The 20,886-nt window shown below is 39.7% G+C and overlaps 1 protein-coding gene across 1 annotated transcript in view; it reads left to right on the top strand.

The window, feature by feature from the left end:
* The first annotated feature begins 9,080 nt into the window (after positions 1-9,080).
* The window catches only part of centrocortin (cerebellar degeneration-related protein 2-like), an 82,746-nt gene continuing 70,940 nt past the window's right edge, over positions 9,081-20,886 (top strand). The window contains exon 1 of the mRNA XM_089730440.1: positions 9,081-9,480. Within this exon, the coding sequence (XP_089586566.1) occupies positions 9,405-9,480 (76 nt within the window). The 5' untranslated portion in view covers positions 9,081-9,404. The remainder of the gene's footprint in view (positions 9,481-20,886) is intronic.

Genomic DNA, 20,886 nt, shown 5'->3' with positions numbered 1-20,886 from the left:
TTGTTATTTTAAAGGCCGGTATAACAGTTTGCTGGTCACTAAAACTGACTTTTTTTATTGCTTAGATGGTTGGACGAGCTCACAGCCCACCTGGTGTTAAGTAGTTACTGAAGCCCATAGACATCTGCAACGTAAATGCGCCATCCACCTTAAGATATAAGTTCTAAAGTCTCAAGTATAGTTACAACGGCTACCCCACCCTTCGAACCGAAACGCATTACTGCTTCACGGCGGATAGGCGGGGTGGTGGTACTTATCCGTGCGGACTCCCAAGAGGTCCTACCACCAGTGATTACGCAAATTAAAATTTTGCGGGTTTGATTTTCACTACACGATGTTATTCCTTCACCGTGGAGGTCAATCGTGAACATTTGTTGAGTACGTATTTCAGTAGAAAAATTAGTACCTGCCCGCGGGATTCGAACACCGGTGCATTGCTACATACGAATGCACCGGACGTCTTATCCTTTAGGCCACGACGACTTCTAAGTTCTTCTTCATTTAAGTATTAAAGAGAAACAGACTTTATCACATAACGCTTAAAACATCAATTGTATTTATTGTATTTAATCGGCACGCCCTATCTAATGTTTAGTTTTTTCACGAGCCACTTGGTGTTAAATGGTTTCCGAAGCTCATAGGCATAACGTGTGATGCGTTCCAATGTAGCACTTATGGCTCGTAGAGTTTGCTACCTACTACTAAGAGTTTTATAGTACTTTTTTTTTAATTTGCAGCTTGTTCGAGTTCGTAGTCCCAATTTCAGTGAGCTGAAGTACCTCTTTCTGGTTTTTTTTTATGATTGAAAGTTTACTGGTGGCCTGGAGGCCTTTCCAGTTTCACCAGGACCAATAACCGCCCAAGCGCCTCCGAAGGAGACCTAACAACTCAAGACCAATTGCTTCGCGAATGAATCTACTACCAGATCGGAATCGCGACCCGCTGAGAAGATCCGGCAAGAAACTCAGCGGGCTGATGCATGGGTTAGGTTGCACGTCGACCTCTTTGTCGAGTTCGACGAGTACGGTTACCGGGGTCCCTAAGCCTGCTCCTAGTGTTCGAGCTGAAGGCATCTAATATAAAGGTTATTGGATCTGATGGATCCGTAAGGACGTGTCTAGGGCGGTTTATTTTACAAGGGTCGAATAGTTCAATGTCAATTTCAAGAACCGAAAATACTTCCTTATGATATTTAGATGTAGACAGCCCTGGAAAAGCCTCGCAAGTCCGCCTACGTATTTTTATTCTATCTTAGATAAATTAATGCGCTTGTAATTCGTTCATTTTATTGCCTTTGTAGGCGGACGGCCCATCCGATGGTAAGTAGTTACCGTCGTTCATGGATAAAAATAACGCTAGCCGCACAGCCAAACCGCCGCCTTCATTCTTTACCCCTTTACTACAATGTGTTTCAGTTTAAAGACGGTCATTATCGAAATCGTTTCATATTAAAAATTCTAAGCACGTTTGCGTAAAAACGTTTTCGTGGAACGCATTCTATTTTTGGGTTAAGCATATTATTACGTAAAACAAAACATTTAATGTAGAGAACAAAATGCCCTTTAATGTAAGTGTAATGGAATGAAGCAGTAAATCCGATCGACGATTATTACACAACAGTTCACTTGTTCGGGCACGACGGACATTTACCGTAGATTTAAAAGGAATACTTACCGTCTTGGTTGTAGTTTCCCTGTGTTACAATTTGTTACGTAAAGATGAACAGGCCCCGCTGAATTACTAAACTGTTGGCAAATACACATGGCCACATAGTTTTAGGGTCTCGGCTTATCGTCATCTCGAGTGAATTAACTGACGCGGCTAGAATTGCACTGAGGAAAGCGTTGGTCTAATTACAGCGGTTCAAAAAGTGTAACCGGAATTGTGCCTTCTTCGGTTCCATTTCTTAATGAAGCTGTAAATAGATCGTTAGTAAATACTTCGTTAGAGGAAGATTAGAGATATTTTTTTATACTTGAAAAAGTCTTGAAAAAATCGATAAGCTCATCAGATTATTCCTAAAATATTTTACAGCTTTCTTAAAGCGTGAAATGATGTGATTATATGATATGATAGTATTATGAAAATAATGAACGTTGTTGTTCAATTTTGGATTTATATTATAATTTCATCTAAATCAATCTTTATCCTGAACAATTCGATAATATAAAAACTTTCTAAATTATGTACTATAAGTGAGGCTGTACGTTATTATTGTAAATATGGCATTCCATTTTTGTTAATCCTACAATAAAGATGTAATTGTTTTTGTAAAATACCGCGCTCCGCTCCGTACAATGACCTTTTAAAATTTTATTACCCCTTTTTGTTGTAATAAACGAAATGGGACGAAATCGTGCTAAGATCCGGTTTCATATTTAAAAGAGAAGCTTTTAAACGTTCGTTGTAAGACAATAAAAGAAAAAACCTAAACGATTTTTATCTTCCGGCGTTTATTTAATGCACATTTCTCCTACACCAGTACGGTCGGCACATGTATTATCAGTAGTGAATTCCCATTATTATCGCTCATGACTACACTTAAGCTTTAATGGTTATTTAAGACTCCGCCAATTATTCGTTCGTATTTAATTAACATTGTCCCATCTACACTACATTTTCTAACTTCAACTTTTTTACTGACTCAATGGTGCAGTAGTTAGCGCTCCGGACTGTTGCACCGAGGGTTGTCGGTTCGATCCCACATCGGGCAAATATTCGTGTGATAAACAGGTTTGTTTACTCTTTGCCTGGGTGTTTATCTATACTTACTTAATATTATAAAGAGGAAAGATTTGTTTGTTTGTTTGTTTCGAATAGGCTCCGAAACTACTGGACCGATTTGAAAAATTCTTTTTCCATTAGAAGCCGACATTGTCCCTGATGAACACAGGCTACTTTTTTAAAAAAAAATATTATTTTATTTTTTTGGTTTCATGTGTGTTTTAATGTTTCCGAAGCGAAGCGAGGGCGGGTCGCTAGTTATCTATATAGGTATAAATTTAAAACGTATATAAGTATGTATGTCAGTCTCTGGTATTCATAATACAGGGAATCCTAATTTGGGGCCGGATGACCGTGCGTGATTTGTTCCTAGTTCTTTAATATTATTATTTCTTCTTTTTAGGTGATAACGGTCTAAAATTCAATGCTTTTTGAACGAACATCACGTGACTTTGTGCACCTGTTGACATTTCGAATAAAATTATAACGTTCTATCATCTATATATTAAAACGTGAAGCAAAAACTTTGTATCCCTTTTTACGAAAATTGCGCTGACGGAGGAATATGAAATTTTCCACACTTATAGAGGACATAGAGAAGAAGTACACAATGCTAATTTTTTTTTTAAATAATGTGTAAAAGATACATTATATCAATAAAGAAAACATTACACACACTACATACCCTGTATTTGACGCACACACGCATGCATACTATTTGTTTATTGTCAAACTTTTGTTCTCGACGTCTGTGGTCAAATTGAGAATAGATTAAATATTGTTTGTCTTTATTAATAATTTTTTATAGTGTAGCCTTGGCGAAATTTGTGATTATAGAGGTATAAAATACAATCATAATAGGGTACAAACTTACAATTCCAATTAATTATAGTCGAATTTCGACTACTGGGGGACCAATAGTGTTAATAAAACCGTATCCTTTACAAGCGATCAAAGATAGTTAACGGATTTTGACCACCTGTTGAACAACACCTGCTTTCCTATCCTATTTAAATAAATAAAAACCTAAAAAAAGTTATGTTGAAAAATAAAATGTATTCGTTCCTTAATAGAACCAATTGACAGTCTATCGATAATGAATCTGGCAATATATTTAAACATGCATTTTGTGATGACATTATAATGTAGATTACTCAACGTATAAAATGTATTTCGATTCATCGATAACTTGAATGCTTACATCATAACAACCAAATAAATCTACAAGATATCCAAACAAACCGCAAGTGTGTCAATTTATAGGCTTTTGTCCAAAGTGAAGAACGCTAAACCACGACCTTTACCATAACTTTTATTGATAAGTTAGTGTTACGTTAGCAGACGATCTGCGGTCGTAAAGTACAACATATCCATAGAACCATTTGAACTGAGCTGAAGCTTTAAGCTGAACGTTTTTCCTCCGCAAATAGAATTTAGTATGTACTTTTTTTTTTTTTTTTTTTTTTTTTTTTTTTTTTTTTTTTTTTTTATTGCTTAGGTGGGTGGACGAGCTCACAGCCCGCCTGGTGTTAAGTGGTTAGTGTAGTCCATAGACATCCACAACGTAAATGCGCCACCCACCTTGAGATATAAGTTCTAAAGTCTCACGTATAGTTACAACGGCTGCCACACCCACAGATCATAGAAACACAGTTGTTTCTATGATCTGTGGCCACACCCTTCAAACCGAAACGCATTACTGAAATAGGCAGGGTGGTGGTACCCACCAGCGCGGACTCACAAGAGGTCCTACCACCAGTAAAAAAACTTACTTAAAGTACTTTATTTACAGAGAATTTACTAAAACTAGCATTAGCAAGAGCAGTGCTTCGCAGTAACACCGAGTCGGAATCGCTATCCACTGAGAAGAGGACGGGTTAAAATAGTATTAGTCATAATCAAAACTACAGAAAAATAATGGATTAGAAAAATAGACAAGGTAGTTAGCACAATAATCAAATCCTGACGAAGAACATCTTAGCCGTCTGCGACGATGTAAACTGTAAAGTATGTATTAGAAACATGACAAATTAATATAATGAGAATAAAAAAACGCTACATTAAACCGTAAAAGCCTAAAAGTTCTGATGATGTTTATTCGTGTCTTTTACTAGCGAAAGAAAATATTATAATATTAGTGTCTCTAGGTCTCTGAATCTTTAAAACTTATGGCTACAAATTTACCAAAACTTCTCACTATTGTTGATTAGTGTTTCTGTGTCGTTTAAGACATTGAACCGAAATGGTGCGTAAAAAGCGACCTAATTAGCTAGTTAAAAAGAACGACAAACGGATCTTAAATAGAATGTAGAAACTGCGGACATGAAGAATGCATTACCAAAAAACGAACCACCGCTTGCCGTTGTCTATGTTGTCAATGAGTAATGTTATTTAGTATTCCGGTCATTAACAGCCTAGTTTTCGGACAGACAAAAAAGTTATCTTTATTTGAGTGCAAACTACACTGAGTGCGAACTATTCATATTCATTGTAGACGAATTTAACTTAAATATCTTTATTTAAAAAAAAATTATAATGTCGCGTCGTTGCGAGCTAAACCGAATATTATATTTTTAGTATTGTTCTTTTTTTCAATTACTCTAGTATTTTAATTGCAATTCGCACCGATAAACTGTATAGCTTTGGTAAACAATGACTAATTGTTCAGGATTTTAAAACATGCTACTCGGCAATTTCATTGAAAACAACGTAAATTTATTTATTGATCTTATAGTTCAACCAAACTCGGATTGCTTAGACTATAAACTTAAGAAGTTGTTACTGTCTGTTTATAATACCAATTTTTTATACCATAATGCAATCTGTCTATAAAATATTTTGGCAAGTATAAAATGTTGTCTATCTTCTCGCTATCATCCAAATCTTCACGAAATGAAGACATGCTAATGATATCGGCATGTTAAAAAAGTAGGTCTAATTCGTGCTCATTACTTTATACGTAATTAATCTTGTACACGAGATAATGTTTAAATACCTTGTTTCATAATAGATCGTGTTAGCGCTGTTTAAAACGTGCAGTGTTGGAGAGAAATGGATCTATAAGCATAAAAGTATAGGAGTATGTTTTTATTTCATACTAGTGAAACTCAGCTATGATTCACAACGAAATATTCTTTGAAATAAATCCCGCGCCACCTGCTATACGTTGATACAATTATGACAAAAACTTTCTTTGAAGAAAGTACCGACAACTTTACTAAGTTTCAAGTTAATCGGATAAACTATTTGCGAAGGCATAGATTACAAAAAAAAAAAAATATATGTACCTCTATGCTAAAATTTTAGTTAAAAACTCAAAACAGAAATGAAATTCTTTCGATTTCTATTAAATAGGTACAGTAAAGACAAAATTAGTAAAATTTGTACAGAAGTACATAGAATCTGTTTTTATATTATATTTGTTTTAGAAGTATCTTTCTAAAACAACATAACTAACACATAAACATTTTAATAACAATCTAATTCATGAGTTATGTCAAAATTCAAAGATCGTATGTATGTATTTTTCAAACAAATAAACTGTCTTCTTAATCATTTAAACTAAGAGCAACGCCTTACAATCTATTGTACATTATTTCTATATTTCACCATTGTGAACTGCACCATAGATAATATTACGCTTAATATAACTCCACATAAAGACAACGTCGCTAAATTGCCGTCGCTAATGACATTGCAAGCCTTCGATCAACAATAAGCAAACGATTGAAGTCGATTAAAAAAATGTAGCGTGACGTGTACCCACCCAGTGCCCTTGACCTATTTCTTTCCTTGTCTCGCAGAATGAAACGTTTGAAAATTAAAAAATAAATGAATTATGTTTATTTTTTTATAAAAATGATATAAAAAAAACTTTCAATTAATTGTTAATTGACACATCCGACTGACAACGTCGCAAGGTTGCTGTGTTTCTTTAAAATTGGCCGCTTAAGACCACCGGTTTGTGGAACCGTCCAACAAAAATAATGAATAAAGTTTGAAAATGAAAAAAAAAACCTGCAGACTTTGAAACAATTTAAGTTAAGCTGAACAGTTGTTTAAATAGCAAAATCAGAGATATCCAACAATGAAATCATCAGATATGCAGTCTGAAAAAACTATTTATGGTTCGAGTGAGAAATTAGAAAATAGACAATGTTATACTATGTTATGTGCTATTTATATAGAACTGTAGATAGGTACACCTACTTTCCAACAACCTAATGGGAGCAGTGACTTCAAGTAATTTTCGTCCGTCTAAAAAGACGCGTTCTGGGTCATCATTATTTTGACAGAAAAAAAGTAATAAGATTTTGCACCCAAATACTATGTGTAAGCCCTTAGTCCCTTCGCCTATTATCTTTTTCAGTGACACTAATATTGGTCTAAAATTAACAGACGGACAAAACATTATGTTTCTACGTTTTGCAGGACTTCACAATTCCACTGGTTTCACTTTAACGCCAAACAAGTATATTCTCTAATAGTCAATGTTTTAAGGCCGTTTCACGTTTAACCTTCACAATGACTCGTTAATTTGGTTTAAAATGTTAGACATTCAAAAATTAAATGCAAAACACTCTCACTTACCGCTTTCTGCGTTAATAATTACACAGAATCGCATCGTTATTTCTTACAATTTAATGCGAAGATATATTACTGGACTACGTTGAATATGAAGATGTTCAACAATAATTTACAGTCAGCGTTGTGGTTTCTACTCAGATTCACATTTACGAAGCTCCGCTTTACCAACGTGACATATTTACTTATCTATTTGAATAATAATATAAAAAGTAGTGAGTGCGTGTGTTGCTAATGGTAGTTAATATAATATTTTGTCTGAAATATTGTTTAATCTTATTAAATGTTAGAATGTTTTTTTTTTATTTTTTTTTATTGCATAAATGGGTGGACGAACTCAGCCCACCTGGTGCTAAGTTGTTACCGGAGCCCATAGACATCTACAACGACTGCCCCAACCTTCAAACCGAAACGCATTACTGCTTCACGGCAGAAATAGGCAGGGTGGTGGTACCCACCCGCGCGGGCTCGCAAGAGGTCCTACCACCAGTAAAAAACGTTTGTTAATGTGAGGCATTAGGTATGTCCGTTAAAAATGTTGTACGATTTAATAAGCGCAAACAAATAATGTATCTTTCAATTAATTTTTTTAAACTAAATTTTGGTCGTAAATCAGCGACAAAGAGTGCAGGTGCCTTCATAGTGATTCACGATAAAGTGATTAACCAAATATTACCTTGCTCTAAATTTTAATTTGGTTAAATACATACCTACACTGTTTTCGGTGTATTTTTTTATCACGTTTCATTTTTATTAAAATCGTTTATTAAAAAAGTGTTTAACGTTTTCGAAATACTTTTACCCTTAATGCTATTGCGTACCATTTGACTTTTGTCACTGCCCTTATGCAAGACATCTTGATTTGCAGGTCAAAAAGACCGGTGCAATGTTCTCTTGCGTGTACGGCTTGCGCATACAGCGAAAATTATACGAATAAATTTAATAAGAATATGTTATTTATTCTCTATTTAATACACAACTATTGCAATAAAAGGCACGATTTCAATGAGATGTACAAAAATCGAAATGAACTCAGACATGAGTTTTCTTCAAGCAAACCAAAATCTAGCAAACCCAGGATATGAAAGGTAAAAAAGTGTGCAACAAAACCGAACGAAAACATAACATTAATGTGAATGACAAGTAAATTTATTGAATATTATCACATTCTATACAAACAGTGTACGTGGTTAGTATTTCATGGAAGCTATTGTAACGGCTTCCGTAAAATATTTTTATAATTTTATTGTTAAATAACGTAGGTACTTACATACAAAAGTTCTGCTACTGATAATAACAACAGAATACATATGATGACGTATAAAATTTGAACCAAACCTGAGTTTTTTTTTTTTTTTATTGCCTTTGTAGGCAGACGGGCATACGGCCCACCTGATGGTGAGTGGTTACCGTCGCCCATGGACTTCAGCAATGCAAGGGGCAGAGCCAAGCCGCTGCCTACCGAAGTTTGTATACCGAACCGCGAGACCTTTTACTTGCACGGAAAATACTTCTAAACCTCGAACATTTGAAATTAGCTAAGGCCATTAAACGGTATGCGAAATTCTAAATTTTGAAATAACTTGCTGGACCTGTTGTTGCACGAACTATTGTAAGCTAAATAGATCAGCGATGTATAATAAAATTACGTGATGTCCCGATAAGACACACCCGAGAAAAGAACGTTAACGGTTCATTGAAATCGAAAGAGTGTATGTACCTGCTGAGTGAAGGCTGACACCTCGTACGTACTCAAGAACAGGTTCCGAGTTCCGAGCACGGAGCAGCGGCGACACATCCCGCGTCCGTACTCTGTAGTCTGTACGGTCTTGGCGCAGTGCTTCGCCGGCCGCTTATCTACGTGCGCGCGCGCATCCGAACCCCGCAGGTCACATCCGTCGCGAACATACCACTATGCACACTGACTTTCAATCGACAGCCTGAATAAACAATACAATAAGTACCGATTTACGTATATTACAAAATCGATAAGATTAAACAGTATCCTAATTAAATGGTGTTAGTGTTTGTGCAATTGGGAATTTAATTAGATGATATGTTACGGTGTGGACTGATCTGTTGAGTGAGAAGCAGCAATGGCGAGCTTTGAGGATCTCGCCTTCGACTGGGCGACGCTCTGTCAAGAGTGTCCCGAGTGCTGGACAGAATCAGGTGAGTGACCTGTCCGTGCTACACGGAGGAATGAACGATATTGAGTAATAAGTGGAATCAACGGCCCTCCGAGCTATGTGAGGAATTCGCAGCAATTAATTCAAGCATTTTGAAGTTCTACCCTCTTTTCCAAATAATATTTTGCTCAATAAATCCGTTGGTCTACATTAAGATTTTTTAACAAAAACCAGTGTAGCCTGATTATTTAATCATCACCTTGGGCTCGTAAGTAAATATTTGGCAACAATAGTGTAACATATTTCTTTCGTTTAATTTTATTACACATTACTTACTTAACAGATCGTTAAATATGGCTTGTATATAGAATGTAAATGCAAACGAGTACCCCTTCTTTGACTAAACAGTGGAAGATATTACACATATTTAATGTTGGCGGTTTTGTATTTAGCACCTACATACCAATGATTAAACCTAGTTTTTGCGATGTGCGTTTCATCATGATAAAGTGCAGTAACCTTGCTTTAAAGTACCTAGGCACTTGTCTGAATGCATTGAGGTCCGGCTATTGTTGGAATGTTTAGTCGTAATACGATTCTCCTGTTTCCAAATCCAACCTATTTTCACAGGTGTACTTATTGAACGGGTTTGAATTAATAGCTCTATTGAATGTGATAACGGATCGTACAAAACAAATAGTCTGTAACCGAATTAGGAGCTGTACTTACTGTTGAGCTGGAGCGGAGTAAAATGGGTGATTATTTTGAGTATACGGCATTCCGGTAATTTGGAATACGGTTTTTTTAAACAAATAAAAAAACGGTATTTTTGTGGGATCTTAACGTTATGAAAGGATATTTATAGAATACTAGTGAAATACATCTTGAACTTGGTTTACCTTTGATCTGATCACTGGCAAACACGAAATCATTCACTAGATCAATTTGAAGATTACCTGATAATTTCATTGAAATCGCCCCAGGCGTTTCGGAGCCTAAAGGGAAAACGCACATATCAACTTTTATAAACATACTTGCTGACCCGGCGGCAGACTTCGTAGTGCCTCAATCTATCTCGAGTTTTAGCGAGACTAACGAACAGCATTTCATCTATATCTATACTTCTATACTAATATTATAAAGAGGAAAGATTTGTTTGTTTGTTTGTTTCGAATAGGCTCTGAAACTACTGGACCGATTTGAAAAATTCTTTATCCATTAGAAGCCGACATTGTCCCTGATGAACATAGGCTACTTTTTTTTATTTTTTTTAAATTTTTTTTTTGGTTTCATGTGTGTTTTAATGTTTCCGAAGCGAAGCGAGGGCGAGTCGCTAGTTTTTATATATATAGAGAAGATAAGTATTTTATGAGACATTTCGTTATTACGTATCGTATAGGAAACCCAACCGCAATAACACAATTTTGTGGTTCTATTATAATGGTGTAAATATATATAGCACGTTAGAAAATATGTAGGTCTAAAAATAATCAACATTAGTTTACCTAATCGTTTTCGTATAGTAAAAGTTAGAACTTTTACTTTGATTCGATCGGTTAGGGATGTTCATTCAGTACTTATTCGAATATGCGCTTAGAAAATAATTAAACTAAGAAAATATAATATACCTAAGGCAGAGTACTGTACAGAGTAAATGGGTACTGGTGGCGATGAATAAAAAAAATTACTATTTGTCCTTCTTAGAGTAAATTCCGTGTGGAGTGTTGTAACGAATTATACGTGATCATCCCATAATCTTATTTTCATTGAAGTATAGTTTATATCTACTACTTGAAAGAGCTACATTCATCCACTATGTTTCACGCCTACGCTTCAATTCCCCTTCTACGCAGCTAATCTATTACTACTACTACTACTACTACTACTACTACTACTACTACTATTATCTCTTATAAGTATTTGATTAACCTCACAACCGATTTGGGTGATCATACCTCATTACGTCACTGCCTCATAGGAAGCTACGAAAAGAAAATTACAAACACCATACATTTATTTAGCCATCATCTCGAACGGACCAAACACCATAATTACAGAAACACACAATTCAATGGTGAATAAGGAGATAGTTAAATGTGATGACCGAGAATTAATTTAGTGATAATGTCGAAAGGGCGTCCATATGTGGATGTGAAATTTAATTGTCGTATTCCGTCTTTTTTAACTGCCTACAAAAAAGGAGAGGGTTCTCAATTCGACTGTATGTTTTTTTTATGTCTCTTACCTCAACTTTTGACTGGGTCAATCGATTTTGATGATTATTTTTTTATTAGAAAGCTGACGCTTCCCGTGTAGTCCCATTACAATTTAGTCCAGTTCTGATAATGGTATCCATGAGAAACCATATAAGTCTTAAATTTGCATTTAGTACGTGCGCGACAAATAGATGAATAACTCAATATCACGCCAACCGATTTCGATGATTATTGTTTTTAGTGTATCTTAATTTGTTTTGGAATATCTTTTTTTTTCTATTTGAAGTCGGTTTTGGTTAAAGCATGTCTATTTACAATTATTATTATGCTGCCTGTAAATATAATAACAGCTTGCTGCCTAAAAATGTATGTGGTTCGGACGGATACTTGTTTTCGCTGACTTAATGCGGTCCACAATTTTGCATATTTCGGATAACCTGTAATTCGATTGCGGTGGGCAAAGCAAAAGGAAAAGCTTATGGGCCGTTAATGTGTATGTGATCAGGTAACGTCACTGGCGGGTCTCCAAAGAACATCAGCGTTCAGAGAAGATTTAAAATCAGATAGAATTAATAAATAAATTGATAATAATTAATAAATTCTACATACTATGTAAAACTTCTATGATACGACATTTAGCAATGAAAATTATGAGCCATAACAACAAGTACTACCCAATACTGTTAGTCGCCAATTCCTAAGATACTCTATGCATTTTATAATGTTTTTAAATCTTTTTTAACTATAGGTTTGTAAATTGTAATTACTGTATGTATGTCTTCAATTTTAGATCAAAATTCAATAAAGTACTTTTTTTTTGTAATAAATTTAGTTATACGTTTTATCTTGTACACTTCTTCAAAGGCAAATCGGTAAGAACCTTCCAAAAAGCAGATTTCTGTTATTTATCCGAAACAAACTGGTTTTTCAAATTTCAAACATGTCAATTTCCATAAAAATAATATTAAGTTGTAATGACATTTTAACTTTTGTAACGTTCTTCTTCTTTTGTTTCGAATTTAATTTCAAATCTAGTTGAAATATTTAATTTAATAATTAAAGTGCACATATTTCACTTGAAACTGGCATAAAGTTAAAACTATTGCCACAAAGGAAAAAAAAAAAAAAAAAAAGTGCACATAGTACTGGATTTTTTAAAATTATGTACCTACGATATTTTTTACCTATTAACCAAAACTTGCTTAGGACCAAGCGTTAAGCATTTGCCATGACATTATTTCGCTTATTTGAAAATTAGTTTACTATTTTTTTTATTGCGTAGATGAACTCAATGCCTATCTGGTGTCAAATTGTTACCACAGGCCATAGTAGACATCATAGTGTGGATTTCGCAACCCATCTTGAAAATTCTAAATATAATTTAATAGTGATAAAAAAACATAATGATTGATATGGATTTGGGAGTCCCGACCAAGAAACAAGAGCCCTCCACGCGAGGTTAAGACTTTGACTACCTAACTCTCTGAAGTACCATTTCGTTAGAGCTTTAAACTATACATGGAATGCAACAAATAACAAAAACTGTAAAAGAACAAATACTAGTAGTATTCAAGAGTTTGTTTTATTAGTATCTAAGTCGTGACGTTGATTTCGAAATACATACTAAGTAACTAAGACTAGTGAAGCTCCATCACGCTCCGCTGTGACTATCTATCCCTAATTGTATGAAAAACATCGATTGCTTGAAAGTAGTTAATGGTACAGAAACCTGCTCTGTAGTGCCAACAACACTACCAAGTTTCATCACAATCGGATGAATGACTTAAGAACGGATATAGGACCAACATACATTTTTATTTATACTCGTATTATGTAAAGTATATAGATATCTGAAGATCTATTGAAACGTCACAAAGCCATGAGTCGTATTGTTATATTAAATTCACATTGAAAAGAAAAATAGTTATTTAAGTACCAAATTGACGAACATAACAATATTATTATATTTTAAATAATTATATTACGTAATTATGACGAAAGAGGACACTACAAGACGCCTACAGGCATTCGAGATGTAGTGCTACCGTCGCATGTTACGCATTAGTTGGACGCAGAGGGTCAGGAACGAAACCGTGCTTCAGCGCGTTCATATGTCCCGGAAAATGTTGCCTGCTATCAAAAAGCGCAAGATAGAGTATCTCGGCCACGTACTCAGGAACGATCGATACATGCTGCTGCAGCTGATAATTATGGGCAAAGTGGACGGAAAGAGACGTGCTGGGCGAAGAAAAAAGTCATGGCTCCGGAATATCCGGGAGTGGACCGGTATTGCCTCCGTCGAACAGCTGTTCCGGCTGGCTGCTGACAGAAAGGAATACAGGAAGCTAACGGCCAACCTTCAGGATTGAAGAGGCACTGGAAGAAGAAGAATTATTTGGCAGGTCTGAATATTGTAATTTAAAGTATATTTCGGTTTCTTTTGAAGTGTTTTTTTTTTAATTCTTGACGTTTTATGTGTCGTAAGTGTTGAAACTTTAATGTATTCGTAAAGTGCAAAAATACGTTAATGCGAAATTAAATGTCTATTATAATGTTCCCAATTTGCAACCGTGTTATTGCCTTCGAAGGAATACCGAACTCTTGAATTATAGCTATTGCTCTTCCATATTAATAAAGCTAGGATCACAGTCAAGTTACCTTCTGAGTTACCTGCTGAAGACATCCCCTGAACCTCGTTTTCAGAAAATAATTTTATTCAACCTTTAACAACATTTTCTATACGTACTTTAAAATAGGATTGTCTGTTGATCAGTTTTATGTGTGCCCGACTGACGTTCACTGTACCCAAGCTTTATGTACTTCATTAACACAAATAATTTATTATAAAAAAAGAACATGATATTCCTAAATAACCTAAAAGTACATGTTATTATCCGCAACACGCTTCGTCAGATTACAGAAATAGAGTTATCACCAACATGCTTCGTCAAAAAGTACAATACTTAGGTACTTTCAGCTACAAGGGTCGTCATAAGTAACCTATAGGTCCACGCTAACAGCAATGCGCACGTAGGCATCGGCTAGTCAAACAAGCTTCATTATACTGTACTTCATTATAAACTTCCTTTAAAACTCTGTCAAAGTGGTTTCATAGCACCACCACTCTACCTTGGGTGACGTCAACGGCGGCTAAGGGATAAGAGATGAGAGCATGGGCAGCAGTATTCTCTGAGTCCTGTACCAGGGTATTCCGATCGTCAACCGGCATTTACTGGTGGTAGAACGATCGAAAATTCGACGGCATAACTTAAAATGGACGACATTGACGTTGTGATGTGATGTAAAGCTGTATTACGTTATAGCCAACGATTGTGTTATCTAAGCTTTCAACTCATATCGTTTTTGGCATTTTTTATAATCTAACGAAAAAAATTATTAATCAACGTCTAGTTTTTGTGATTGATATAACAAGTTGATTGATGATTTTATTAGTTTTAACGAATCACAAACAATTCAATATAGTTTTTATTGGTCAATTTGAATAATAACTCATATATTCAGTAATTAATTTAATTAAAATGAAAGCGATTTCATTTCACTTTTCCTTTTCACACGTCCAGCGTACAGTGCTTATTGTGTTGTAATCAATTTGGTCATTCAAAGGTTATATTTAATTGTACGTATTATGGGTAATTTAACGTATGCTTTCAAAGTAATTGATGTGATACTTAACCTAAAAACTATGTTTCATGTTAAACATTATTGAGTAAGCAAAATGAATAGCGCTTAATAATATCTTAAGTACATTTTAAATTAGAGATGTCTCAAAAAAATTATTGAAATTGAGTAAATCTTGCAAGTTTAACTGTTCTGTAGGACTATTCCAGGCATCGATTTCATTATTTAAAGTTAATGGGTTCTTTGGATAAGAATTGCCTTTGTAGGCAGACGAGCATACGGCCCACCTGATTGTAAGTGGTCACCGTCGCTCATGGACGTCAGCAATGCCAGGGGCAGAGTCAAGCCGCTGCCTAAGCCTAGCTGTTTCTTGCCAGTTCTTCTCAGAACGGAGGCTAGTTTTTGTGAATTGTTGCGGTAGTTCTTTTTGACGTTCAACAAGTATGTAGGTACTTTCATTTAAGTTGAATAAAAAAAATTGATTTGATTTGATTCGTTTAATGAGTAAGAGGATACGGATCGGACCATTCCGATAGAGGCACCCGTCACATGCGGACGTGCTCATCGTCCACTCGATCGCCCGGTCTTTGTTCGCCCGGCTTTTGTTAGCCCGGCCATTGTTCGCGCGGCCTGTGTTCGTGATACATCTGCCGACCAAGTGTGTTTCCTGGAAGCTTTTATTTGTTTTGTTTTAGTTATTTTTGTGTTCGTGGAACATTTGCCGACAAAGTGTTTTCCTGCAAGTATTTATTTGTTTTGCTTCTTTTTGTAATTTCTGTTTTGTTGTGCTTTTTCTTTGTCCTGTAGTAATCGCGCCGCATTGCCACCTGTGTTCAATAGAACCGCTCAGGTCCGAGAAGTTGGGGCCTCGCCGCAAGGCGAGTGTTTTCAAGACCCAGGGCCGCCCCACCTGGGTACTCAGCGATCATGGACGCTGTATTCGTGGAATTCCTCCGACTTCGTCACCCACAGCTCGCCTCAGAGTTTCTGGCTTTCAAGGCCAATCACACTGCGAGCTCTCTCGAAGACTCCGCCGTGCTCGCTGCTCCTGCGTCGCCTGTACCTGCGTGCAAAGCGTCTACATCGAGCACCGCAGCCTCCGTCGTGCCTGCCGTTCCCGCGTCGCCTATACTGGCGAGTAAAACTACTGCGTCGTCCGCCGTGGCCACCGTTCCAGCAGCGCGATCATCCGCGGCCTCCGTCGCGCCCTCCAAAACTCCTGCTTGTAGGTCATCTGCGCCCGCCTCCTCGTCCTCCGACTCTGACTCGGAGATGGAGGTCGACCTCGCCCCCGCCTCATCGACGGATGGATTCACCCTGGTACAAAAGGGTAAGAAGCGTGCCGCGGAGTCTCGAGCTCTCGCGGCCGCTAAAATTAGCAAAGCCGCGAACGCGTCGCGCCCCCGCCCTCAGACTCCCGTTGCGCCTCCAGCCCGTGCCACTCCGTCGCCGCGACCGGTGGCGCAATCTAAAACTCAGACCCCTCCCCCGGTTATCCTTCAAGAGAAGGCAGCTTGGGACCGAGTTTCCCTGGCCCTTAAGGCCAAAAATATTAATTTTGCCAGCGCCCGTAATCTCGCCAACGGGATTCAAATAAAAGTAACGACACCCGACGACCATAGGGCCCTCTCAAGTTACCTCCGAAAGGAGCGTATAAGTTTCCACACTTATACGCTCCAGGAGGAGCGCGAACTCCGCGTTGTCATACGTGGAATCCCGAAGGAGCTAGATGCCGATCTCGTCAAGGCAGATCTGATAGAACAAGGCCTACCAGTAAATTCCGTGCACCGCATGCACACCGGCCGCGGTAGGGAGCCATACAATATGGTTTTAGTCGCCCTCCAGCCTACCCCCGAGGGTAAGCAAATTTTTAACATTCGGACCGTCTGTAGGCTCTCCGGTATTGCCGTCGAAGTCCCCCATAAAAAAGGCACTCCTAGTCAGTGCCATAACTGCCAACTGTACGGGCACTCTTCCCGTAACTGTCACGCGCGCCCCCGATGTGTTAAGTGTTTGGGCGATCACGCCACGGCCCTCTGCGCTCGCGACCAAAAAACCGCGACGGAACCGCCTAGCTGTGTCCTGTGCCGAACACAAGGTCACCCCGCGAACTACCGTGGATGCCCCCGAGCTCCAAAAATAAATCGCCGCGTCGCCCGTCAAAACCGCCTCCGAGCTTCCGGCCCAGACATCAAAGCCACGGTACCCTCTGTGCCGAAGGCTAAGCCTGCTTTCGTGCCGGCGTCGGTGCCCAGCGTCTCGGCTTGGGCTAAACCGTTGCCGTACACGAACACGGCTACAACTCTCTCCCCCGCGACTCGTCCCACCCCCGCGATACGTCCCTCCCCCGCGACCTGCCCTCCGACCGCGTCCGAAAATCTCGCTCTAGCGATCGACTTTTTTCAGTCGATCAACTTTGAGCGTGTTAACGCTTTGGGTGACGCCATTCGCGCCGCCTCCACTGCACAACATTTCATCGCCGTTGTGCAAGAATACGCTGACGTATACGCGTCGTTAAATACGTACGTCCTCCCCTCACTCCGCCGGTAATCAATGGCGTACATTAGTAGAATAAAACCCTTATCCGTAACAATAGGATTTTTTAACGCTTACGGTCTCGCAAATCAACGTGATCAGGTTTGTGATTTTTTGCGTGACCATCAAATTGACATTTTCTTAGTGCAGGAGACCCTACTTAAGCCCGCGCGCCGTGACCCTAAAATCGCGAACTATAACATGGTCAGGAACGACAGGCTCTCTGCCCGTGGTGGTGGTACCGTTATTTACTATAGAAGAGCCCTGCATTGCGTCCCGCTCGATCCTCCCGCGCTCGCTAATATCGAAGCATCAGTGTGCCGAATCTCACTGACGGGACACGCGCCGATCGTTATCGCGTCCGTTTATCTTCCACCGGATAAGATCGTTCTAAGCAGTGATATTGAGGCGCTGCTCGGTATGGGGAGCTCTGTCATTCTGGCGGGCGACCTAAATTGTAAACACATCAGGTGGAACTCACACACCACAACCCCGAATGGCAGGCGGCTTGACGCGTTAGTCGATGATCTCGCCTTCGATATCGTCGCTCCGTTAACCCCGACTCACTACCCGCTAAATATCGCGCATCGCCCGGATATACTCGACATAGCGTTATTAAAAAACGTAACTCTGCGCTTACACTCGATCGAAGTAGTTTCAGAGTTAGATTCAGACCACCGTCCCGTCGTCATGAAGCTCGGTCGCGCTCCCGATTCCGTTCCCGTCACGAGGACTGTGGTGGATTGGCACACGCTGGGCATCAGCCTGGCTGAATCTGATCCACCATCGCTCCCGTTTAACCCGGACTCTACCCCGTCTCCTCAGGATACCGCTGAAGCCATAGACATCTTAACATCACACATCACCTCAACATTAGATAGGTCATCGAAACAAGTTGTAGCGGAGGACTTCCTTCACCGCTTCAAATTGTCCGACGATATTAGGGAACTCTTTAGAGCTAAGAACGCCTCGATACGCGCCTACGACAGGTATCCTACCGCGGAAAATCGTATTCGAATGCGTGCCCTACAACGCGACGTAAAGTCTCGCATCGCCGAAGTCCGAGATGCCAGATGGTCTGATTTCTTAGAAGGACTCGCGCCCTCCCAAAGGTCTTACTACCGCTTAGCTCGTACTCTCAAATCGGATACGGTAGTAACTATGCCCCCCCTCGTAGGCCCCTCAGGCCGACTCGCGGCCTTTGATGATGACGAAAAAGCAGAGCTGCTGGCCGATACATTGCAAACCCAGTGCACGCCCAGCACTCAATCCGTGGACCCTGTTCATGTAGAATTAGTAGACAGTGAGGTAGAACGCAGAGCCTCCTTGCCACCCTCGGATGCGTTACCACCCGTCACCCCGATGGAAGTTAAAGACTTGATCAAAGACCTACGTCCTCGCAAGGCTCCCGGTTCCGACGGTATATCTAACCGCGTTATTAAACTTCTACCCGTCCAACTCATCGTGATGTTGGCATCTATTTTCAATGCCGCTATGGCGAACTGTATCTTTCCCGCGGTGTGGAAAGAAGCGGACGTTATCGGCATACATAAACCCGGTAAACCAAAAAATCATCCGACGAGCTACCGCCCGATTAGCCTCCTCATGTCTCTAGGCAAACTGTATGAGCGTCTGCTCTACAAGCGCCTCAGAGATTTCGTCTCATCCAAGGGCATTCTCATCGATGAACAATTCGGATTCCGTACAAATCACTCATGCGTTCAACAGGTGCACCGCCTCACGGAGCACATTCTTGTGGGGCTTAATCGACCAAAACCGTTATACACGGGAGCTCTCTTCTTCGACGTCGCAAAAGCGTTCGACAAAGTCTGGCACAATGGTTTGATTTTCAAACTATTCAACATGGGCGTGCCGGATAGTCTCGTGCTCATCATACGGGACTTCTTGTCGAACCGCTCTTTTCGATATCGAGTCGAGGGAACCCGCTCCTCCCCACGACCTCTCACAGCTGGAGTCCCGCAAGGCTCTGTCCTCTCACCCCTCTTATTTAGCTTATTCGTCAACGATATTCCCCGGTCGCCGCCGACCCATTTAGCTTTATTCGCCGACGACACGACTGTTTACTATTCTAGTAGAAATAAGTCCCTAATCGCGAAGAAGCTTCAGAGCGCAGCCCTAGCCCTAGGACAGTGGTTCCGAAAATGGCGCATAGACATCAACCCAGCGAAAAGTACTGCGGTGCTATTTCAGAGGGGAAGCTCCACACGGATTTCCTCCCGGATTAGGAGGAGGAATCTCACACCCCCGATTACTCTCTTTAGACAACCCATACCCTGGGCCAGGAAGGTCAAGTACCTGGGCGTTACCCTGGATGCATCGATGACATTCCGCCCGCATATAAAATCAGTCCGTGACCGTGCCGCGTTTATTCTCGGTAGACTCTACCCCATGATCTGTAAGCGGAGTAAAATGTCCCTTCGGAACAAGGTGACACTTTACAAAACTTGCATAAGGCCCGTCATGACTTACGCGAGTGTGGTGTTCGCTCACGCGGCCCGCACACACATAGACACCCTCCAATCCCTACAATCCCGCTTTTGCAGGTTAGCTGTCGGCGCTCCGTGGTTCGTGAGGAACGTTGACCTACACGACGACCTGGGCCTCGAATCAATTCGGAAATACATGAAGTCAGCGTCGGAACGATACTTCGATAAGGCTATGCGTCATGATAATCGCCTTATCGTTGCCGCCGCTGACTACTCCCCGAATCCTGATCATGCAGGAGCCAGTCACCGTCGACGCCCTAGACACGTCCTTACGGATCCATCAGATCCAATAACCTTTGCATTAGATGCCTTCAGCTCTAATACTAGGGGCAGGCTTAGGGACCCCGGTAACCGTACTCGTCGAACTCGACAAAGAGGTCGACGTGCAACCTAACCCATGCATCAGCCCGCTGAGTTTCTCGCCGGATCTTCTCAGCGGGTCGCGATTCCGATCCGGTAGTAGATTCATTCGCGAAACAATTGCTCTTGAGTTGTTAGGTCTCCTTCGGAGGCGCTCGGGCAGTTGTTAGCAAATCCCACCCCTCTTGGCTG

The sequence above is a fragment of the Bombyx mandarina genome, chromosome 10 (genome assembly GCF_030267445.1).
Source record: "Bombyx mandarina strain Sakado chromosome 10, ASM3026744v2".
Taxonomy (NCBI): Eukaryota; Metazoa; Arthropoda; class Insecta; order Lepidoptera; family Bombycidae; genus Bombyx; species Bombyx mandarina.
This window is presented reverse-complemented; position numbering and strand designations above follow the sequence as displayed.